The sequence below is a fragment of the Xenopus laevis genome, chromosome 7L, assembly GCF_017654675.1.
Source record: "Xenopus laevis strain J_2021 chromosome 7L, Xenopus_laevis_v10.1, whole genome shotgun sequence".
Classification (NCBI taxonomy): Eukaryota; Metazoa; Chordata; class Amphibia; order Anura; family Pipidae; genus Xenopus; species Xenopus laevis.
The window spans coordinates 73955052-73980839 of NC_054383.1; the positions used below are offsets into that span (position 1 = coordinate 73955052).

The 25788-nt window shown below is 38.5% G+C and overlaps 1 protein-coding gene across 2 annotated transcripts in view; it reads right to left on the minus strand.

Moving 5' to 3' along the window:
- LOC121395536 (kin of IRRE-like protein 3) overlaps positions 1 to 20108 on the minus strand; it is a 729825-nt gene extending 709717 nt beyond the window's left edge. For both annotated transcript variants that reach the window (XM_041569178.1, XM_041569177.1), the window contains exon 1: positions 19546 to 20108. In XM_041569178.1, coding sequence (XP_041425112.1) covers positions 19546 to 19615 — 70 coding nt within the window. In that variant the 5' untranslated portion in view covers positions 19616 to 20108. The remainder of the gene's footprint in view (positions 1 to 19545) is intronic.
- Between the last annotated feature and the right edge of the window lie 5680 nt (positions 20109 to 25788).

Here is a 25788-nt window from a genome sequence, read left to right on the forward strand (position 1 = left end):
ATGGCCACCTTTACACAGGACTTCAAAAATACCTATAATGTACTAGCTAAATGGAAACCAAGGAGGAAGGCTGCTGACACAAATCTGACTCTTCCATAAAGTGGAATAGCCCAACTAGTCACGTTTTTTACCGACGACCTTTTGGGGCCTAGGAACTTTCTGCTGCCGTTCTAGCTGGGATCCCACAGAACTTCAAAGACCAGACTTCCAATACGTAGTACAGACTTGGATCAGGCAAGGAGCGTGGTTGAAAAAAGGCAAACGGTCAAGGGCAGACGGTAAGAACCAGGATTACACCATAGTAAAAGACTTGAGAAGGATCTGAACACAACCAGAAACCAGCTTGGGCAAAGAGGGAATGACAGAAGGGATTTAAATGGGAAGTTTTGGCGCCAAAACAGGGAGGAAGTGAGGAAACAGCAGGAAGCACAAAACCCCACAACCAAAATGGCGTTTACTGCCTCATAAATGTGATAATTGCCATTAGTGATGTCATTGCACGGCAACGTCTACCAGAACGTGCGCAAACACGCAGAGCAACCGGAACTCACCCGCCAGCCAGTGCGCGAGAAGGTAGGAGAGCGCACCTTCCTGTCGGTGCGCCTTACAATATCAAAATGAAGTAAAAAGCTTTAAATCACTAACATTTAAGATGAAAAAACCCACAATTAAATAATTTTTAAAAATAGCTGGTTTGGAGAATGAAGATTCAGGGCATGCAGGTCTTCTTTTAATACACCCCAAAAAAAATTATTTCTGGGAATAGAATCCAGAAAATGTACAAAGTGACTAAAGGAGACACAGATTTCTGGTTCATGGATGTATTTACTTGTTAAATCTCCATTGTTTACAGGAGTTATGATTTATTCATTCCAATACATGCAGGACACATGCTTTATAATCTGCTATGGGAACGTTTTGATCCCAATGGATGTTGAGAGTTCTCCTCGTGATCAATGCTAGCATTCATTAGTTTCAGTCAATACAGTTGATGCCTTCAGTTTAGAACATTATGACATATGGAATTATGGTTATTTAAATAGAACACTTAAGGAATCATGATCCGTGAATCAATCTGCCGTTTTCAAACATCTCCACAGTGAAAATTTATGTACGTTCTGCAAGGTATTTTCCTATGTTCTTTACACTAAGATCAATTGCTAAGTGAGCTGGAAAGAGTTAAATTCAATAAACTGGTCTTTTGAGCCTTTATGAGCTACTTGTTTTATGTTCTTATGGATCTGTATGATATACTATTATGTTGAGTGCTTCACACCCTTATGCAGCAGAACTAGTTTTAACTGCCCTAATACTGGCACTGCTTTAGGATTGTATTGATATGCTCGAATGCACACGCAGAAAATGCAGTTTTTATCACCTTCTTCTATTGAATGGCATGGGTGGGATCCATATGCTTAAAATACAGTCATTCTCCCCCTCCAAAATGCGATGTGATAGCTTAATGGTTTCAAGCACTAATGCTGCAAAAGCCAATCGAGGGAAAAACACACACAGCAGTTTATTTTTTTGTTTTGTTTTCTTTTTTAAGCACACAAAGCTGTGGGTGGCAGCTCTAGAAATTGCTCATTAATATTCCGATGTATTCAAGTCATTTCAATTTAAATCAAGTGCACGCCATCTAATAAAATAAAATGCAAATATACACAGATTCCTTCTTGGGAAAAATACGGCTGTAGATAATAGGATTATAATTTGCCTACACTGCTTTCTCGCTCTGTTATTTGTATAGCTGTGCTAGAGTGTGTGTTACTTTGAAAAAGAACAGGATAAAAACTTGAATTCATCAGGCTATCAATGGAAAATATAAAATCTAGGCAAAAGCTAGAGACAGTTTTAATACTGCAAAAAGTGTAGTAGGATGGAAGGATTTAATGCAGAATTACAGTAACTTACTTACTGTACTTAAGTATTTTATTTTTTATCTTCCGTCTTCGGCATCTGTACACCTGAATTTCTTTATGCAAGTGCTGTGGTAGTTTTTTTGTCGAGAGAGCTATTGTACTATGGTGCCATGGACGCACACTTCATCTTTGATGTGCAACAGTTTGTTGCCAAGTGTAACTCAAAAACTGCATCTAACTTCAACAGAAGCTAATGTATGCAGTCTCTCTGTGCAGGTGTAAGCTTTTGGGTCTAAATTACTAATCGTGTGCAGTTGCTACATAGAAAAATAGATCTTCAGAAAGCCCTAAGGCCAGATTTAGCAAATATCAAACTTGGCAATCCTGAGTAGTGATTGGCGAATTTGCGCCATTTCACTTCACAGAAAATTTCGTGAATTTCCCGTGAAATTCGCAAAACGGCGAAACTGTGCCATTTTTTGCCATTTTTACTTTTGCTACCGGAGAATTTTTGCCCGTTTCGCGAATTTCTGTACTCCAACCAAATCAACAAGGGTTATTTCCCCTCATTTATCAAAACGTTTTCCTGAAAATTTCTTGTGTGGGAAAAAAACTTGGAAAAAAATCATGAAAAATTTGAATTCTATGAATTATAACTAGTATAATTAGATTTATTTCAAATTTTTGCACGAAATCCAGTGCAGATTAGGATATCTTTGACTTAAATATAACCTCAGCAGGTCTGAGTTGCCGGATTTTCTGTTTCTGAGTTTTTTCCATCCTCGGGGTATAATAAATCCCTAAATTCACAAAAAAATCAGATTTTATAGTAAAAAGTTTTTGGTATTTGGACTTTAATAAATAACCCCTTTGAGTTGCAGTAAAAACATTTCAAGATTCACAGGATACAGAAGCCTATGTTATTACATATAACATACCCACTTGTTGAATGATTTTCTACATGCAGCAGATTTGGTCTGATCCAAACAGTTGTACAAAGAATCATATTCTGATGTACCTCTATGAACTAGCATTTAAATTGTATGCTAATCAATTTGTATCCAGCTTGTTGGATCTGATTATATGTTCAGAAGTATTTGAATGGGATTGCATTCAAACTGCATGAAATAACATGATGGTAGGACATCTGCAAAAAAACAACACAGGTGTCCATATACCACATCACAGCTACTAAGACACTTCTTAAAAGTAGAAAGGGTATTTGGCCAGGGTCCATTAAAAATGGTAACCCCTGCATTTTAATCAGGATATTATTTATTAACCAACTGGTATGCTACAAATAATGCGTGCACAGATTTACCCCGGTAAATCTGTGCACTGAAGTTACCTCCTCAACGAAGTGAGCAGGATCCCGCTAGAGCTGCGACCGAAGAGAGAGACGCTTCATTGAGAAGGGTGAGCTCCGATTTAATATCTAGACCTGTTTCTGATGCTTACAAATAATGCGTGACTAGCCATCAAGTCAAACTAGCAGTTATACCCATGTGTGGCCTATTTAATATGGTTATTTATTGTAATATTTGGTATAAATATATATTTATATTTTAGTTTACTCAAAACTACCAAGAGTATTATTCTACTTGTGTATATATTTGTTGTATTTTATTGTTTTGCAATGAGAAACAGAGAGCATGCAAACAATGTTTTGAATTCAATACATAAAGTCTCTAAGTCCCTGATCAACAGATACCATATCCTTGGTTAGCATGTGAAAAAGTAAGGACAAATTGGTGCTCTACTATGATCTTTACAAAAAACATGACAGTCAGTCCTGTAAAAACATAGAACACGCTGTACTCTTTCATTCTCTTCTATTGAATGTCATGGGACCACCCTCTTAACAGCTTTGTGCTGAATTTACAGACCTGTCAAGTATCTCTCACTGTGATAAAGTCTGACTTTTTATCATCAGTAGTCTATGGAGATCTCACTTTTCAGGCAGCCTTTTCTATTAAAATATCTTTATTCAAAGCTCAAACACAAAACCACATCCGTGGGATATCAGGGCATGGCATCTGCAATTTTCTAGAATGTTTTATAGTACTTGCTATATGGAAGTTATGTCAACCCAGCATTCCTGTTGTAAAGAGCCAGATAAATACAAAATATTACTGATGAGTTCCTAAAGAAACAGTAGGGTCCAGTTAAAGTTTTACATACAGTATGTGTATTTTCATTTTAACTAAGCATTTAACATTGGATCAATATGTAAACCTTTTCTACAAAGAGCAAAAAGTATCTTGGATAGCCTTGAGTGCAAACTTGTGAATGGACTAGTAATCTTCTCATATTTTACATCCTATATCAGAACTTTGCTGAAATAAGGTTCTAGTTGACTATGGGGCCAATTCACTAAAATTACGATTTACAAATCATATTTTTTCTCTAAATATTTGTGTTTTTTTATTTCTCTAAAACCATGAAAAACTTGAATACAAAACTTTGCCAAGTAAAAGCTGTCAAGGTCCCACAGATGTCAATGGGAGCTGCGCTGATCTTTTTGGAACTTTTGTTTAACCATTAAGACTTTGAGGTTTTACACTAGTAATTATCCGAAAACTAATTTTTAGAGGTTTTAGAGAAATACATTTTTTTCAGAGATTAACATTTTTTTTCATTTGTGCATTTTATATTCAGATCTTTTAATAATCATGGTTTCAAAAAGCTGTAATAATACTACAATTTGACCTCTAATTAATGGTCCTCCACGTGTATCAACACATTATTTTGATGTACAGATGTCTGCAGATTATATTGTTCTGCATATGTGTGCAGCAAGAAAAATGTAGACAACTTTTGGAAAGAAGGTTGTGGCAGGGATATGTGAGGAATAATGTTGATTATCAAGTCATGAAAGCCCAGGGTTGGGAGGTCAGGTGAGAAATATGTAAGATGTCCCAATGGAATTCAGTAATTTCACTATCGTACATCAACCATGCAATTATAGTCTTGCCTGGCACAAAACTTGTGAAGTGGAAATTATTTGTTTGATCCATGAACTCTGATAAATCAAGTCAAATTGTGCTCAGTCATCTGATCTTTTCAAATGTATCTTGCTTTGTAGGTGTTTTATAGCCAACCTGCTCCTTCATATAAGTGCAGCCTTCAAAACACTATGGGGCACATTTACTATGGGTCAAATATCGAGGGTTAATAGACCCTCGAATTCGACCCTCGAAGTAAAATCCTTCGAATTCGAATATCGAATACGAAGGATTTACTGCAAATACTACGATCGTTCAAAGTAAAAATCCTTAGATCGAACGATGAAATCCTTCGATTCGAAGGATTTTAATCGATCGATCAAAGGAGTTTTCTTCGATAAAAAAACCTTAGAAAACTGATGGGGAAGGTCCCCATAGGCTAACACTGTACCTCGGTAGGTTTAAACTGCCGAAGTATGTAGTCAAAGGTTTTTTTAAAGAGACAGTACTATCGAATGGTCGAATAGTCAAACGATTTTTAGTTTGAAACGTTCAAATCAAAGTCGTAGTCGTAGTCGAAGGTCGTAGTAGCCTATTCGATGGTCGAAGTATCCAAAAAAATACTTTGAAATTCGAAGTTTTTTTACTTCGAATAGTTCACTCGAGCTTAGTAAATGTGCCCCTATGTGCAAGACATTTAGGAAATTCATTGCAGATGCCTGCTATCTGACTCATTGGGGCAAATTCACTAAGCGCCAAAAATACGCTAGCGACGCCTTTGCTGCACTTCACCACACTTCGCCAGGCGAAGTTTCGCCAGGGTGCCATTAATTCACTAAAATCCGAAGTTGCGCACAGGGAAAGGTAACGAAATTGTGCTAGCATTAATTTGTCAAGCAAAGTGAAGTTACGCTAGCGATGCCTAATTTGCATACGGCACCAAGTTATAGTACAATGGACGTATATGAAGCAGTAAGTACATTACACTACACAAGCCTGGGAAAGCTTTATAAAATAAAGTTGTTATTTTGCCCTATACATGTGCCCACTGTATAGTTTAGGTGCCATATGTTAGGATATGTAGGGGGGAAGGAGGGTACCCCCAAAAAAATTGACAATCTTTTTCACTTAATAAAGAAAAGACGCCAGCGTTTTTTGGGACTTAGAAAAAATTTCAACTTTTTTTGAAGCAAGCCCTATCTACTCTATTGCACTTCGCCTGGTCTGTGATGGCGAAGGCAAGTATGTTGCAAGAGGTAACATTTAGTGAATTAGCGTAGTTAAGTCCCTTCGCCATAGCGCAACTTTGCCTGTTGTAAGGGTGCGAAGTAGCGCTAGAGTAGGTCAACTTTGCTAGCGAATTTACGCCAGCACCCGTAAATCGGCGAAGTAACAAAATGACATTACACTGGCGAATTTTCGCTAGCGTTAGCCGCTTTGCGCTTTAGTGAATTTGCCCCTTTACCATAGATATGTGTTCAAAATACACTGAATGTGCATGAAGTCATATATATAAAATTAATCTGGTAGAGTTATACCAGATACAACGAAAAATTTAAGAAGGACTGTAAGGAAATATGCAGTGCCAGGCTTCGACTGGTATTTATTTTTTCTAGATCCTAACATAGCACTATACATCTATCTTATATTGTCCTTCCCTACTCTTTTGTAAATAAGTCACATTGTTCTTCTTGTCCTCCTTATAAGGTTTACCCTCCATCCTGATGTCAAGGGATTCCGGATGATGTTGTTCAACAAAAGCTTAACAGTGTGACTCTAATACAGACAGTACATCTTTATAATTGTCAACAATGATAAGGGTATCATAAAATGTGTAAATATATCCATATATTTTAGATTTTTGTATTCGCTCCCCATGCTTCAATGTTTCGGGAAAGTTCACTTTAGCTCATACATACATTTATTCTAGCTTAAGACGAACACTTCTAACCTTATACCTTTCATGATCAGTACAGCACAGTATAACACACTTTCCGGAGTAGTGCATCTGTTTAAAGAGGAGGATTGATTGTCTGAATGTAGCCAAAAAAGGTCAACCATACTTTTATCGACATGGTCAAATAGCACTGATCTGAGAACACTACAATCTGTGTTCCTCTAGCAACACAATTTATAAATGAGTTGTTCCATGAACACAAATGCATAGCACAGCTATAACAACATGTTTACAGGAGATCCTGTAGCAGATTACCTTGCATATCTAGCTCACCTCCATTTTGTAATACAAAATAAGTACAAAATGGGGTTCGCCAGATGTTCAAGGTAATCTTCTTCTGAGGCTTGCATAAGAAAATCTATAAATACCACCTGCCATAGGGTAGGAGCCAGTTAGAGAGCTCTATACATAAGGCACAATAACTGTTGCATCAGCACAACTGCTTCGCATACTGCTTCCTCTTAGTACAATATCACCAAACATCAACACACATTAATTACCTCATAGTGTTTAAAACATGCAAAAATAAATCTCTTCATTCATGCAACCAATCATCTAATGTGAGAACAAGTATATAAAAATATGAGCATAAGGTGAAACTGTACATAGTTACAGCTGCCAATGGAAATAATATACTGTCTTCAAACAGGCAGGCATGACCAACATATTCTAGCAAGGAGATGTTTTGCTGGAGGATAATATCCACCTCAATCTGCCTGAGATCTGTTTGGACCAGAACCCTCTCTGGGAATACTGAATGTATTCAAAGAACATGGCACCTACAGCTACAGGTATGGAACTTGTTATGCAGAATGCTGTGGGCCTGGGGTTTTCCAGTTAAGTGGTCTTTCCATAATTTGGATCTTCATACCTTAAATCTATTATAAAATCATGTAAACATTAAAAAAAAACAAAAGGCTGCTTAGGCTTCCAATAAGGATTACATATATCATAGTTTGGATTAAGTACAATTTACTGTTTTATTATAATAGAGAAAATGCAAATATTTTTTAAAAATGTGTATTATTTGGATTAAATGGAGTCTGTGGGAATTGGCCTTTCTGAAATTCTGAGATTTCTGGATAACGGATCCTATACCTGAACTGTATTCCAGCATCATCCCTGATTTAATGATGTTGCTGATTATAAAAAACTTGCGGATAAAGTTACCTGCAGTCCCTTTAATGTTGTAATTGCTAATTAGGTCTGGTAGCACTTCACCTGAGAATACCCGCTCAAATGTTAACTAGGACACTATGGAATATTTATTTCTAACTTGTAGTGTTCTGGAACTACTGCTGGCCATCATAGGGGCAGGTGCGAACGCTGGCGCAAATTCGCCAAAGTCCCAAAAAACACTGGCGTCTTTTACTTTTTTAAGGGTGATAGGCTCAAAAAGATCATACATTTTTTTGGGGGTACCCGCCTTCCCCCCCTACATTTCCTAACATATGGCACCTAAACTATACAGTGGGCACATGTATAGGGCAAAATATCAACTCTATTTTATTTTATGAAGCTTTCCCAGGCTTGTGTAGTGTAATGTATTTGCTGCTACATATACGTCCATTGTACTTTAACTTGGCGCCGTTTGCAAATTAGGCATCGCTAGCGTAACTTCGCTTTGCTTGACAAATTAACGCTAGCGCAACTTCGCTACCTTTCGCCTCACTGAGTGCAACTTCTGATTTTAGTGAATTAGCTAGCGCCGCCCTGTCGAAACTTTGTCTGGCGATGTGCGGCACTGCTAGTGTATTTTCGGCGCTTAGTGAATTTGCCCCATAGTGTCTAGTGTAAAGAATAAAATCCCAAAGGGCTCCAGTTTCTTTTTTAAACCTACAAAACCTAACCACTTGTGACAAATATAGTGAAACCTCAATTTGATATCCAACTTTTTACACAGCTTTTTCTTTGTGATCCCACCAATTAATAGTGCATGTTATTGTATAAATTGCCAGGATTTTACAACAAAGTGTTGTCCTGATTTTCCATAAATGGTTGGATAACCTCTGTAAATTATACTTTTAGTGAGACGAAGAGGTTTAAAATACTAAAAAAACAGGTGCATAATTTGCCATGATACTCTCTGTAAAAAGTGAATTTCAATAAATACAATATGTAAATTGCCTGCACCTTACACATTCACATCCAAATCACCTATTGCTTTTGGTTGTTCTTTTGATTGTCAGAAAGGTCTTGCACACCTCCCCACAATGTAACATTTGGGGGCCGATTCACTAAGCTCGAGTGAAGGATTCGAATGAAAAATACTTCGAATTTCGAAATATTTTTTGGGTACTTCGACCATCGAATGGGCTACTTCGACCTTCGACTACGACCTTCGACTTCGATTCGAACGTTTCGAACGAAAAATCGTTCGACTATTCGACCATTCGATAGTCGAAGTACTTTCCCTTTAAAAAAAAAAACTTCGACCCCCTACTTCGGCAGATAAAACCTACCGAAGTCAATGTTAGCCTATGGGGAAGGTCCCCATAGGTTTGCTAACCTTTTTTTGATCGAAGGATTTTCCTTCGATCGTTGGATTAAAATCCTTCGAATCGTTCGATTCGAAGGATTTAATCATTCGATCGAACGAAAAATCCTTCGATCCATCGAACGAACGTTTAGCGCTAAATCCTTCGACTTCGATATTCGAAGTCGAAGGATTTCAATTCGAGGGTCGAATTTCGAAGTATTTTTAACTTCGAAATTCGACCCTTAGTGAATCTGCCCCCTATTGTAACATTGTAATGCTGCAATGCATAACCCTTGTCATTAACACTTTAATATTGTACTGTATTTCAAAGTAAAACCAACTCCTCTTACACCATTTGTTCCAGTCCCCTTAAAAAGACACACAATGGGGTTCACCTGTGTTTTCTAGGAAAGGAAACAATTAGTATTTTTTGACATTAGTGTATCTGTACAAAAAAATAGCAGTTATTCTTACCACAGTATTTAAATAAACGATCTGTACATACAGTATGTAAAATATTTTTGCTTTAAAATCTGAAAAAAAAATGTTCTTGAGCATGAGACAACTGTAGATATGTGCCTGCATTTCTGCCTGATCTCTCTAGAATCTCCCGTCTCAGATACAGCCACTGCTGCCATCCCGAGGTTCCTGCGTGCAAATAAACCTTTGTCTGATTCCTTACCAGCTGCTTATCAATACAAGCCCCTTTGCAAGGCAATGTGGTGCAGATGTAATCCTCTGTCGGACAGATTTCAGTAGGTTCATTGCAATGTCCGGTTATAAAACCTTATTTACAACCATAAGCACTACAACTGACAACAAGTAATAACATAATATATATCACAGGTGAAAACAGTTTAGTCAATATATTATTATTGTAACAACATTGCATATTATTGCCACAATAACACATTGATTAGACTGTAACTAATGATCTATTTGGTACGCTATAATCAATTCTAAAACTTACTATTAGATATAATGGGCACTTCATCATTATGTAGGCATTGGTCTTTACTTTAGTATGTCAGTTGGACAATTCTGTCCTTGTGTGGAACCACAGATTTCCCACCACATTTACATTAAATTCTCATATGTAGAGTCTACTGGCTTTGTGCATCCTACCCCCCCCCCCATTTGTTTAGTGGGACATTATAGTTAATATTTTTAATTAGAAGAGCCAGTGTTATGTGCTAGAGAGCTGCATGGGGTGCAGACCAGACGACCTCATGTGGATGCATAAATCATGTTCTGCATGACATGAGACAGAGAGATTGTATGTAAGTCTATATATATGTCATGGTCACTGTAGGGTTTCGCTATCTGAATCATCAAAGCACTTGGCCTGACTATGCTATATTGTATCCTTATATTTTATAATAAATTGTACATTATTTCCTCTAACGTATATTTTCTATTGCATTTTTCAAATAGAAAGGGGGGTGGTCCACTTAATACAGAATGTCTGTATTTACCAAAGTAAATCAGGGGTGGTCAATAAGGGATACCAGTTGTTCTGTGACTTCCAGATTTGGCTGTTAAAGGATGCTGGAATTCTGGGGTCATCAGTTTGGAAATCCTAGAGGTAATAGCGAATATAAAAAAAAAACCCACATAAGGTAATAGTGTTTGACTTTTCTTTCTTCTAATATATTAAAGGAACCATAATCTATAGTAAGTTCTCCTGTGTCTGACCCTGTATTTTTTCACATCAATTCTGCCACTGATTACATTGGTTAGAACATTCCATTTAGAGCCGTATAAGCCACGATGTTAAATTCATGCTTAATGCATTTTATACATTATTAATACAGTTGTTTAATATTAACTATACTCAATTCTGGCAATTCACACATCAGACAGCTTCACTAGCCGTTTTCTATTCAGATGGACTGTCCTCCCTAATGGACTGGTGATAAAGTACCCATTAGCATATTCCATTGCTGCCTTTGCAACTTTTACCCATTTAGACCTCTCACCTCCTTACTGTTCTCCTGTCTGAACTTTCCATTATTTTGTCTAAGCCCCATCTTCCTGCCTCTTCTACTTTACCTTCATACTGTTTCCTTCCAATCCTTTCTTATCTTTGCATTCTCAGCTCTGGTGTCCTCTTTCATCATTGCTTTATCCATGTCACCCACTGCCCTTATTTGATGTGATCGCTCTCTGTCTTTATCTTTCTCCTTATTGTCTATTTTTGACAGGTTCTGCCTACAGAGTGATGCATACGATGAGATTTTTTTGGGACAATAAAAGCAGAGTGAGGTTTGAATTTCTGGAAGACAGCATCATTTTTCTTATCACTATGGGGCGAATTTATTTTCAATCCGCTGGAAAAGACGCTGTCTTTGTTTAATTGTAATACTATTTTTTTATGCTGACAGCTGTAACAGAAGAAAGTGATCTAAACAAATAGATAACAACTTATAGTGAAGCTTTGCAAGCTTTTTCCAAGCCAACTTGTTTAAAGGAGAACTAAACCCACCCCCTAATAAGAAAAGCCCCATGCATTATTCCAAAAATTATTCATTATTATTCATGCAGAGTAGCTCAGTGGAGCTTATGGTGCCTTCTTTCGCATCTTTGGTCTTCTTCGGATCCTCTTTTTTCCCTTGGGCAATTTCCAAAACCTTTTTGCAAAAGCGCAGTTTTCACAAATAGTGGTTGGCAGGCCCAGATTTGTGGAGAGGCCACCAAGGCCCGGGCTTAGGGTGGCAGGATTGTAGGCGGGGCGGCATGCTGCCCAACCACACCCACATTGGTTCAGAAACACTGGGGAGGCCCAGGAGATATGATAGTGTTTTAAATTTCCTGTGTGCCAATCCCCTTTGCTCTGGTCCTGATGATGAAAATTTGAGTGAATAAAATGGGGAGAACAGGGGCGACGAACGACAGTGGGCCTAGGGGCACTGGCTATGTAAATCCAGCCCTGGTGGTTTGGCTCTAACTGTGCATGTGCCAGTGTTGGCGGTCCCTTACAGAGGACCAAATATGCGAAAGATGGAGCCTGTGAGCTCCACTGCTCTACTCTGCATGGATATGTCAGCATGATATTCAGGGACACTTTTTGGAATAATGTGCTCTGTGCAGAGGAAGCGGGGGGGGGGGTATCTAAGTTAATGGATGAGGCTTTTCTTATTGGGGTTAGTTCTACTTTAAGTATTGTGATCTCAAGTAGGGAGCCTATCCTTGAGGCCCTAAAACAGTTAATTTGCTCTTGTTTTGTCTTGTGTGGCTGCCTTAAATGAACTGTCTCTGAGCAAAGAGAAATGTTTTGGCTGACTCTGTGATGGTGTATGTTTTATTGGACAAGCAATCATTTTTATTAGGCTTGCATGTTAATGAACCTGCTACAAGAGAGAAGTTGATCACTAATGCCAAACTGTTGCAACTAACATCAAATTTAGCAGTTTCATTTTAAAAGGAAAAAGAAGCCTGTGAATGTTATTTGTGGCATGAAAATATAAACCACTTTTGATTAGTGTATAAATATATATTGTAACTCTTGGGTGACTTATGGCTTATATTTCCCATACAACACATGGAATATATATGTGTCATAACTGGCTCGTGGACTCAGCTTGTTTTCATATGAGCCATATGCTTTCAGTTTACAAGCGTGTTTAATAACACCAGGCTATTATAATAAATTACAAGCTCTTTGGAAGAGATATAATTTTACAGTAATGTTTCTGAAACCAGCACTTTCTGAAACCAGCAGTGATACTTCTCCATCCTATATTAAATCTGATGAGAGTATTCTAGGTATAATGTTTCAGTCAAAACGCACAGAGGTGTTCAGTTACCACAAGGTAATCTCATTATTATATTCATCCACCTCATCCACTAAATGCATCTATATTTATATGGCTTGCAAATGTATGCCATTTAAAACATTAGATATCCTCATCCCAGACACCGGTTTAACCTTTTGTTGCTTACATTCAGGTTTTCTATTAGCAAATGTATTAAAAGTTCAATCCAATATTCTCTTTTAAAAATAAAATGTATTGATTTCTACTCTTACGACACAAATTGCCTAGGCATGCAGTTTACTTTATATGGATATATGAAGATGCTAGGAACACATTGGGTACACAGAAAATAGGAAGCAGAACAATGGGTATTAAATGGAGCAGTATCCCTTGATAAGTGAGATGTTACACCAATTATTATTCTGTGCCTGTTGTGTATGTTTGATCAGCTAGCAAAATGGTATCTACATTTAAAGATATCTCATACTAGGATAAACTGGAACACATACCTATGCTGGACATACATGCACACATTTCTGATTCAACCTATATTGTTACCTGCATGTATGTGCCAACCAGTAGGGCCAGTTTGGCTGACCAAACTCAGATGCACCAAAGTTAAATGACCAAACAGAGAAATCACAGGCAACAGTTTCCATTATTCCTTATGGCCCAGTTGTAATTGAACCTAAAAGAGGTGCAATCACAATCAGAAGTATTTTTGTATTGTTTTCAGCCTTACATTTATTAAATAAGACCTGGATCACAAATTCTTATAGTGGTATATGAAGGTCTGTTTTATACCTTGAGGTAATAAGAAGATAATATTTTCTTGCTAAAAACAAGAAGTATATTTTCCATAAAGGATTTTATGAAACCAAAACAATTTAGTCTTGAAGATCAGCTTAAATGTCCTTATATGAGATATATAGTGTGTGTATATTGTCCATATTAGCCCAATTATAGCTAAGTATACAGTATAGCCTTGTTTAGATGTATTCCTCCACATAAAGTGCAAGGTACAGAAACCTAGTGCATCTGTGCACATGTTCTTCTATTTGTGACAATTGATATTATGGGTGTAACTGTCTGATACTAGATCGCAGTAGCAAACAGAATATTACTAATATAAATTATGTGCTGCCAAACCAATGATTGAAATATTATATACTCCCTCAGCATCCAGTTTCCTTTAGTTACTATAACTATTTCTCTGTGTGGAATCAGGGACCAGGCCAGTTAACCCTGGTTATTTAGCTCTACAAAAAGCTCTGTTACCACTTAAAGTGGACGTTCCAGAATAAGAAGTGAGGCAAAATTTGCCTTGCAGGATGCACATGACCAGACAACAGCAATCGCCGTGCACAGAAGTAGAAAACAGACCAAGGCCAAAGAACAACAATACAAATCTGTACCTAACCGATGAAGTAGGAATGAAGGGTTTCTGTTGAAGAACTGTGAAAGTAATATACAGTTGGAAAAAATGCCACTCATCACTGTTCCTCTGTGAACTATATATGTATAGCATTTCAATTGTCTAAATCTAAATGTGGAAGTTCTTATACAGTTCTTCACAAGGGAGAAGAAATATCAAATTCTGAAGTTGCTATGCAAGTCAGGCTGAAGCTGAAAAAATGCAAATGTATTGACTTGAAAGGGCAAAGTGAGTTTGACAGTTTTATAAAGTAATTTTAAGGTTGGGCATCATATATCTACTTTTTAGAACTATCTGTGTCACTTTGCTTTCCCTCAGCTAAAGATTACTGCCAAGTGTTTCACATCTCTGCTTGATGAGACCAGAGGCTATGAACCTACAGAAGTATGCCACAATACACCCAACACTGAACTGAGAATTTCACATAACTGCTAAAAAACACAGAGACATTTCTGTTACTGGCTATGAGTACACTAGATATGTACCAACAGACAAGCCTAGTTTTCATAGAATATCTAGAATGGAAAATACATTCATGGTATTTTTAATGAAAGGCTTTTGCTTAGTAATGTTTGTTACAATAACATTTTCTATTCCCTTAGCAATAGTTACACTTGGCTAACACTTTTTCTATTTCATGGACTGGTTTTACTTTATGACAACATATCCATTATTTTTACTGACTTGTATTTCCTTGTAATGAAATTTTGCAAAGTGATGCATGCATTGATGACCCTGTATAATACATGATAAATGATCTATACCCATTCAAGGGAATGCAAAGCAGATCTCAGCCAGCTCGCACAAGTGGGTGTGATAACTGAACTGAAAATATATGCAAATGCCTTTATATACAAGGAAATGCATTTGTATGAGTGATCGATGTACTTCTAAATCAGAAGTACAGGATTCTGATCAATAGCTCTGATGTGTGATACAGCTTCCCTGAACCCATGAAAGTGGAAAACATCTTTCAATGAATTAATGCGAGTTCTCCCACCCAGTCTAGGTAGACCACCCAACGCTAATAAATTTATATCTAGATTTTATATTTCCACTAGTTCTTAGCAATACATCTCAATATGTACAGGGTTGAAACATGGCAAGCTCCAAGATCAAATTTCTCCAGTATTTATAAACTTAAGTCTAGAAGTTCCTGACCTTCCCTTTTACAGTTTTTAATTCATGCAACATATAGAATACATATAGAAATAGGCACTGTTAGCATTTCAGAGCATTCCATCATTATATTCTACCATTGGCCATTATCTTTGGTTGATTATCAGTTGACTATGCCAACGAATACAAAAGAACCACTTCAGATGTTCTAGAATGGATTTCTTATGCCTAAGAGAGGATTACAAAGAACTGGAAGGAAGAATTTCCATTGTTAAAGCGTTTTCCTCTGAAGTTCTGCTGGAAATATGTGCCATCCTACAGTATATTCTGCCACTAAAAACTGACATCCGTAACAATGACTCATAGTAACAATATTCTTATTAGACACTGCGTTTCTGAACTCTTTGTATAATATGTGGTAATTAATTGTACATCAAGAAATAATATTGGCACATGAAAATCTAATTCTGAGCACTGCATAGAATAATATTCCCAGGTTTAATTTATCACATACAGAATTTATGCTGTATACTTTGTTCTAGGAATGTATAACCCAGGCATGATAATCTGACCATAAATTGCCTGCCCATTACCTGGCAATATTACAGGCAGATGTTGATTGGCCCTATAGTTTATTTCAGTAAGAGTACAGTACACTGTCCATAAATAGAATGACACAATAGCCAAAGAAGATTGATCAGAGAGACAAAGTGAACAGGAGATTGGAATGAATGGAGAAGGGAAACAAGAGATGACTATAAGAGATTAAAAAAAAAAAAAACCTTACTAAACATTTGGCCATTACAGGAGCATTTTAGATTTGATTTTCCTTCCCACACCTCCTCCTTCATCTTCTTTCCTTCAGAAAGAACCATAATAGATCAGCGAACGCATTAGCTCTTTCTAGAGATGCATTTGATATTAATAGGTGTTGGGTACAGGATCTACGTGTTGTATCTGAAAGCAAGCATAGCTCAGACCGTCTGACCTTCGCAGTCCATCTCTGAATACACAGCGGGACTAGCACACTAAGCAGCCAGACAGTAGGAGATGAAGGAATTATAACAGGTCTGTGAATAGGTAGTAGCATCCTAGATGCACTTATTTAATCCGTTTCCTGCCTCGGGGAATGGCATAGCAATAGACTGCAAAGTGATTTCAAGCTAAATTCAAAGGGAATGTTGAGTCACTTCCCTGTCAGGGCACCATGCTAAAAAGCATGCCAAAAGCTCTACCTGATTATCCTGTTCATGCTGAATGGGTTAAAATGCTCTTTCCTTCCATTTATTCATTTTAACTTTTCTTTACCTACGGCATTTTATTGAATATTCTGAATCTGATGGGAGAAGAGAACTGAAAGCAGTTCATTTAATGTTTAAAGTTTTGCTAAGGGAATATTCTGCTAATTGAATATTTAACCCAAAGTGGATGTGGCAGGTGTACCACCTAATTCAATACCAAAGTCCTGACCAGTTGAAGCCATTTAGATTAATGCCGCTAAGTATGTCTCTCTCGGCCACATAGTGCTATCAGTTATTTACTCCTCTGTCTTCTACTGTCAACATAAAACTCAACTTGATTTTAGCCCGGCTGGGTTTGATGTTTCTTGGGAAGACAGGTTTAATCTAGTATATTTAATTGATGTGCAAAATAATGACAAAAGATACACAATTTGACATGGATATATTATTAAATCTGTATCAAGTCATCCTTCAAACTTCTGACCCAATCAACTGGCCCCCAAATCACCTAAAAGAAATGGGGATAATCCAAACGCATTGTATAATAGTTATATATCTGTCAAAACGATATTTGGACCTATGTAACTAATTTGCCCAGAATTATAAATCTTGACATTGAAAGGACAATGTAAACTCTGGACAATCTTTGGTTCCCAGCGTTTACTAGATAGGGGCACAAACATAAGCTTTACGATTCTTGTGAGTGTATAACCAAGCTAAATATTGTAATGGACATATTTCCATGTAACCAAACAGAGGGATCATAATGCTCCCACACCCCCAAAAATATACACAGATCTTCAGACTGAAGAGGTTAAGCAGAAATGTCTGCCTGCTGCAAGCACTGCCACTGAAAGTGACCAGATGATCTCGGTTGTGCAAAACAGGGAAATAACAACAGACAGGCGCTGGATTTTGAACCAACTGTGAGTTCCCTGCACGACAAGCCATTGCTGTTGCGAGAGCTGAACAAGCCTGCAGTAGGTAGTGTAGTTACAGAGAGACATGATTCTTAATCTACCCGAATAAACACCATGTTTCACAGCAGGCTGGGCTAGCAGGCGCTGGTGCTTCTGCTGGATTAGCTATTAGATGGAGAATGCAAATGTACTGGTGTAAACCTGCTCCCTGTGTGTAATGACAGCCTACACTCTGTTCACCTGGCAATACGGCCGGTGCTTTGCCATTATGGATTAACTCTGTGCACTCTTATGGTATCAAATACTAACACTAAGCATGTAGCTGTGCATTAGAACTCATTCTCCTTGCTAAATGCTTAAAATGACCTTTAGACAAATATAGGCATTTTCTGTTGAGCGTGTGATAATAAAATGTTTACAATGAGAAAAATAAAACAGCCGCACATTATAGTCTATGTGGAAATCATAGCTTAAGACACACATGTATACTGCATTACTAACTAGGTACCCAAAATTCTAATGTTCTGATAAGTCACTAATTATAGTAAATGCAATGTCCCACAAGAGGATCATGCATGGCCATGCAAGCCCCAAGGCCAGAGGTGATTGCTAATATGTTAATAACTTGTTTGTGCCCATGATTGTACTTTTTTTTCTTCTGTGCAACTGTTTTGTTTTCAGCTTCGCTAATTACTTGATTTTAATACTCAAAACACCCAAAACATAAATTGTTCATTAAGAGAACACGCTTGAAAATCAAATGCGACACTGACACCAGGGAAAGCATATGATTTCTGTTTAGAAGAATGGCACGCCTGGGCAACTGTTGACTGCCTGCCAAGAATAATATCTCACCCAACACTTCCCAGCAAGATGATTGGCATTTTACACCATTTCTTAAGAAATGGTATTTTACTCTTATATTCCCATTCCTTTGATCAGTTTATTCTTCTAGTGTCACAAAAAGATTGACTTACAATTAGGGTTGCCAGATCATCTCCATTGACACCTATCAAAAACGAACGTGTCTGCTGGCTGATTAATAATCACTTCAATTAGCCAGTGTTTTGAAGCTTATCTAATTACTCCTGATTCAACTCTGAAACTGGACACCAAGACTATAAAGGGTGGGATGATCTGCCAACTCAACCTACAGTGCCACTGATGCCAACTCCACTGGCATGCTAGCAGGCTACATAACTTCCCAGTGAAGAAGTAAAGAATCACTAAGAAATCTTGAGTACTACAGGTGAGTGAGTGGATGAGGCATGCCTGGAGTGTCCATTGCTACTTTGTCTACCCTTCAGCAACAGACACTGCAACTTGCACTTCTTCAGCCCAATTTAGCCACTAGTTGCAGAACAAAGTTGTAACCATGCAAGACAATCGGATAAGGAGATCTTAGAGAGCAGAAAGCAAAACCAAGCCTGCGATCCTCCAGCTTTATTAAACATCAATTTCCAGCATTCGATGCGTTTTGCTGTAGTTCAGGAAAAGCTGGGAGAGGAAGGTCCCAGCTTGTACATTTGTAACTAGATCATATCAGTTCATGACATTGCTGGTGTTTGCATTCACAGAAGCATACCTGTACCGACACATCAACCCCATAGCCAAACAACAGCAGCCACTCTTAGGTAGCAGAGCACTTCCCATCCATTATCACTGGCGCCAAAGTGATGCCCCGGCTGCCCCGCGCTGGCACATCTAGGAATAATTAGCAAGAACACAAGCGGGGCTATTCATTGTCCAGACACAGACATCCAACATCCCACAGAGCCGCACACACAGCCCCTCATCTTTCCTAAACTAAAGTAGCGGTAAAGGTCCCCTACCTCGGCTGAGCAGGATGCAAGTAATGAGCAGCAGGTCCATCCGGCAAGGTTTCGTGCCCAGCAGCAGCATCACAGCGGAGCAAAGTGGGCAACGGAGGATTCAGTCTCCAGCACCTCCCCTGTCGGAGGGAAAATGTAGCTCCTTGTCTTGTATGTGTCGGGTTCAAATTGTCTCCAGCAGCAGCAGCAGCAGCATCAGCAGCATCAGCCTCCTCGGTTCTCCCGTACAGCACATGCACTGTGTCCCCAGCTGCATCCTAGCCTGACTCTCCCTCAAGCTTCTCCTGCCACACAGCTCGGCTCCTCCCACCGCCAGGCAGCCACTTGGGCAGGCGGAGGCTCGGCAAGGCAGGCACGTTACAACGGGAGCCCTTTCACTTCATCATTGGCATCTTCATTGCGCGCTTTATGTCATGCTCCTGAGCGTGGCACTGCCCTGCCTTCCTTTAGCGCCTATTTCAATAACATTGTTCAGGACAGAAGGGAAAGGCTTTGCTTTTGTGAGGAGAGAAGAAGGTAGGCGCGCAGCTCTCCACACACACAGCTCGGGGATAGGGGAACCCTAGAAGCTGCGAGGTTCATTCACATATATAAGCTCGTGTCTGTGTGTGTGTGTGTGTGTTTTCTATCGCTGGGCACGACTGCCTTTCTTTATTTTCCGTCTGTACAGGCATCGCAGCGACACATTCTGACAGCTCCTGCACATGTCACTTTGGTACATGCCTTGCGTAGGTATATCAGGTACTATATCATGTATCAGGTATATCATGTACTATAAATCATGCCATTATCATGCCATTAGAAATCACGCCCCTACAACTAAATTTTCGGGGCCCCTTGTGCCCCGCCCACTCTGGCACCCAAGCCCCACCCAGATCCCACCCACTCCACATTACAGTTAAAAGACCACACAGACATCAGCGCTAAATAAGTAACCCCCCCCCCCCACACACACACACAAGTTATAAAAAGCTATTGATGGTCAGGGCCCCCTTATAAGTTAAAAAAAACCAAAAAACATTGGCGCCAGGGCCCCCCTTACAAGTAAAAAAAAATTGGGGCCCTAAAAAATATTTTTTAAAAAAAACTGGTGGCCAGGACCTATAGAACATTAAATTAATACATTGGTGGTTAGGGATGTAGCGAACCGCCGAGTATGTGTTCGCGAACGCCGTTCGCGAACACCGGCAAAAAATACTGTTCGCGAACTTCGAACATCCGAAAATCGTTCGATTCGAACGATCGAAGGATTTTAATCGTTCGATCGAACGATTTTCGTTCGAATCGAACGAAAATCGTTCGATTTTAGCGACCGAATGGTCGAATGGTCGAACGATTTTGACGCGAACGCCTATTGGCGAACGTCGCGCGACGTTCGCGAACTTGCGGCGGACGCGAACAGTCGAAGTTCGCGCGAACTAGTTCGCCGGCGAACAGTTCACTACATCCCTATTGGTGGTCAGGGGATTAAAAAAAAAACACAAATTGGTGTTCAGTAGAATTGAACTCATGGCTTCAAGACTTCAACTTCGCCTCCTTTTGTGACTTTGGGTCTTTTCGCTGCTTCAGGACTTAAATTTCGGCTGTTTTCGGGACTTCAGCTATTTTCGTAGCTTCAGAACTTAAATTTCGGCTGTTTTCGGGACTTCAGCTATTTTCGTAGCTTCGGGTCTTTTTCGCCGCTTCGGGTGTTCGGCTTTGGCTGTTTTTGTGGCTTCAGATCTTTTCACCGCTTTAGGAATTCAGCTTTTCGGCACTTCTGCATTACGGCTGTTCGGGACTTCGAAAATGACCACAGGCTTCAGCACTCTCAAGGGGGGCCCGGCTTTTTTAAAAGTGCAGCACTGCCAGGCCCCCCTTCATGCCCCGGCCCTGGGACACTTGTCCCCCCCCCCCTGATGGTGGCCCTGTATGTACTGCTTCCCACACGATTTCCTTTCTTATATACAGGTAAGTGTTAAAGGAGCAGTGCACATTTAAAGGCACTATGTATCAGAATGATGTGCAGTAGCAGAAAAACGTTAGGAAATCATTTCAGTGGGTGGGGAGGCTGCCATGAAGGTGCTGTAGGACTTTAGGGCCTACTTTGCATAAATGAAAACAGATAAGCTATTAAGGCAACAAAGTGGTAGAAAACAGATGTCATTCAAGGCTCTATGCTAAACAGGACACTTGCTGCCAAGAAGTGTTTTATTGGCAGATGTTTGGCAAACACAAATGATCTGTATATGTACATATAGAGTGTTTTAATTTTTTGGCATTATTGGTCCATTAAAGGACCGATTATGAAAAAAATGGGACAATTATTAATCATTATTTAGATACCACTAATTTCTACCAAGTACCTGTAAACATTTATACAGAAGCCCAGATTCTCTTGAACCACGTTTTCTTCTGTGCTTCCTGGTGGCAATCATTATGTATCAAGCACACACACTTGCACTTCCCTATCCATTACTATCAGCAGGACTTAATGCATATTCAAGACATCAGCCAGACAATTTGACAAAGGGAATGTAAAAAGGTATTTTTTTAAAAAAAAAATAATAACGGTTTTTTTTTCAGTGTTGAAAAGGTTTCTATAAGTAACACATCATTTTCAGTGTTGATAGAGTTAGATACAATAACATAAGAAAGCATCAGAGTATAGGCATGTCCTCCCTCCCACACTCCGTAACCACAGAAGTAGTTTAATTGGCTCATGCATGAATGTGATAGGGAATTTAGATTATAATCTCCAGTGGGGCAAAGACTAATGTCAGGAATGCAGAAATGTGTTAGTGCTCTCTAAAAAAGTACAATACATTAAAGGACACCTGTCACCCCCAAATTGTTTCCCCCATTGGTGGTGTGGGTTAATAGTGCCCACACTTCAGCTGGGGAAAGCTTTAGTGTTTTTGTTTATTTTTTTAAATGGCTCCATGAGTGCTTAGCCACCTGAAGGGCGAGGGAACTCCCAGTGCGGGCAGTCATGTTGTGTGGCATACATTTGCATAATGACCTCTCCTCCCAGCTCGCTTGTTTTGCGTATGCATGTGAGATCACATGCATGCTAAGGGTCGGACTGACCCTTGTTTAAAAGGGTCGGACTGAGCCAGCAGGACTCCCCATCCTCTTTTCTGCTGATTCACCGCACATGCTCTGTGCTGCTGTCACCTACGGAGCTTAGGAACCGACTCAAAATATACACTACACATAGAATATAAATGTCAGAATATAAGGCAGATTAATAATTAAAGGAGAACTATCCTGAAAATGAAAATGTAACATACAATTCATCATACTGAAATAAGAAACTTTCTAAATACATTCAATTAAAAAATCTGTATAGTTTCAGAAATAATCACGTTTATCTTCACTATTCCTCTCTCAACATCTGTTTCTTTTCATTCTGATCAGTATATAAAATATGCCATTTTTAGCCATATTCATTTTAGGTGTTAGTTCTCCTTAAAATACACATTTATGTCATGTGGGTGCTGGGAATGTTTTAGCTAGTTCAGGGATGTCATTTGGTAGTATATACTGTACGTTAAGCAGTTAACCATGTTCACTACTCTCCTCATAAAGGAGGATTGATGCGCAATATGTTGGTGCTCTAAAAATATATTATAATGAAAATAATAATGAATGGTGGATCATAGTACGAGGCCAGGGCAGGGAAGACCCAAGTGAAGAATGAAGGACCAACCTTGTGAATGAGAGCTAGACCTTATGTTGGCTAGAGCCTGTGTATTCTTTTAAGTAGATAGCACCCTGGGTGTATTCTACTAGTATATTGACCACTGGTGTCCAGATTATTGTGTGCATCAGAGTCTGAGTTTTAAAGGTATACTAGGGATGCTCCAGTACTGGATTGAGTTCACCATATAGCTGAATCCCGGTATTTATTGCAAGTTTAGGATAAACCAGACTAATCAAATCCCTTGTGACTATAATGCAGTGGACTACTGAAGATGACAAAGATGACTTTATTTTACCTTTTACTTTTTGGTTTGTATAACAGAAATTTGTCTCTTCTAGTTCAGAGAGCACATATATGCTCTCTACAGTAGGGGTGTGACCTCCTCTTCTTTCAGCCAAAGTGCAACAGGCAGCATCATGTTATAATGGGCTGAGGGACATACTAAAACATGGAGCCAATAATTATTTATTTAGAAATACAATACACCAATACAGTATTAAAAGATAATGTGGTTATCTTAATGTGGACAGTCTATAATCACAATACCACTGATCCGAACAATTAAAAAATATAAACATGAAGATATATTATTAAAGCAATATTCAGAATATGTTTGAAACCTTGGACATACAGTAGGGGTATAATGTCCTTTTAAAAGGGTTAAGCTTTGCTACATTGTTTCTACTTTGAACATTATAATTTTTATTGGCTTTTTTCCCCATACAATTTTGGAATTGGATGGTTCTAATGTGCTTTTTTCATTTATTATTAACACAATTCTCAGCAATGTTCTATGGCAATAACATTTTTTATATGCCTGTAATGTGTATCTCTGCCTCTCACCACTCTCCCACCAGCATTTCTTAAGGCCTACCACACCTTTGTACTGTTATCTAAACATATGACTCATGAAGCAGTAACACTTAGGGGGTTATTTACTAAAACTTGAATTTATCAAACTGCCATCGACAATTTTATCTTATTTATCAATAAAATAACTTGAAAAAGTCAGGTTGGGAAAAACCTAGATAAACTTTAAATTAACTTTAAATTTTTCAGATTTGATGCCTGAATTGCTAGATATTTTTTGGGTTATCACCCAAAAACCTAAATATTTCAGATTTTTGGATAAAACCCAGCGCAGATATCATCATATTGTACAAGGGACATCTCCGATTGGCATATGCATGACCTCACCAGGTTTGAGATGGCAGATTTTCAGATTCTGACTGTTTGCAGCTTTGGGGTATAATAAATTCTCGAAAATTAGATTAGACAGAGGATCCATGTAAGAGGCACATGTAAGAGGCACATGTTAACTAAAACATTTGCTGTACATTTCTTTTATTCAGGGTGAGTTGTTGAAATGGTTTAAAAAATATAGCAAGGTAACCATTTTCTTCAAGAAAGCTATTTTATATCAAGACAATGAAGTATCTCAACCTGAAATGGAAACAACATGAAACAAATACTTAAGAAATATTGTAGTGGTAAATTTGACAACATGCCAATATTGAGCATTTAATTGAACTGGAAATGCAAAACGTTACGTTTGGCACAAGTCCAGAGTACATTATCCAAACAACACAATGGTCTTTTCAGTGGCAGCCTTTTGTCATTGCATGGCTCTTACATGCTTGCCTGGTCTGCTTATCAGTACTGAGGATAAAATTATGAAATGAGGAATCTTAGAGCAAAAACACTTGTGGTAACTGTAAGGAATGCCTATAGCTAAGCTGAATATTCACCCAAAATGTTCCTATTATTTCCTCACTTATTTGTACTTCCCCTTTCTCCTATGCCTCATTTATTTTGTGCTAACCTTTTTTTCTCTTATCTTTTTGCATTAACCTGTGTTCTCTTTTAATCCTTTAGTTACAACATGCTTTATGTTCTACCCTTCTTTCCTCATTTTGGGCTCTCTTCCTCCAATTCCTCTACTTTTCTAATCTATCTTCTTTTTTCTGCTTTTCCTCTTCACGTCTAATACTTTCCCTTCAGTTCTCCTTTCTCTCAGTAATCTTATTTTCTGGTCTTAAAACATCCTTCCTCAAGTCAAAGAAGGGTGATTTACGTGAACAACACAGCCTATATCCCTGCAGCAATACAATACACTTCTAAAGTGCCTGTTGTTGTCTGCAAATATACAAGCATTAGAAAATGAAACCTACAGACCCTTTTAGTAAATTTGCAGAATGTCTGATTTTAATGAAAGAACGTTTTTCAAAGCACAGATAAGCAGGTGACAGTATGGACTATACAATAATGTGCAGCCACAATAAGTAGGATTTAACACACATGCTGTAGGATGAGGAGCATACACCATTGCTTGCAGTGCTGTACATTTAAAATTTCTGATAGGCTAGTAATGTTGTTTATATTCAGCATGTCAGAGTATCACAGTGTCTTCATCCCTCCATTGAGCATGAAGGGGAACATAAATAACATACCACCACAGGGACAGTAAGATTGGCGGAGCATGTATCTGCAAATAAGTGAAATCTGCAAGCCAGGGTAGGTGGCATTTTTATTTAAAAAGGGTTTTGCTGGTTTTTGAT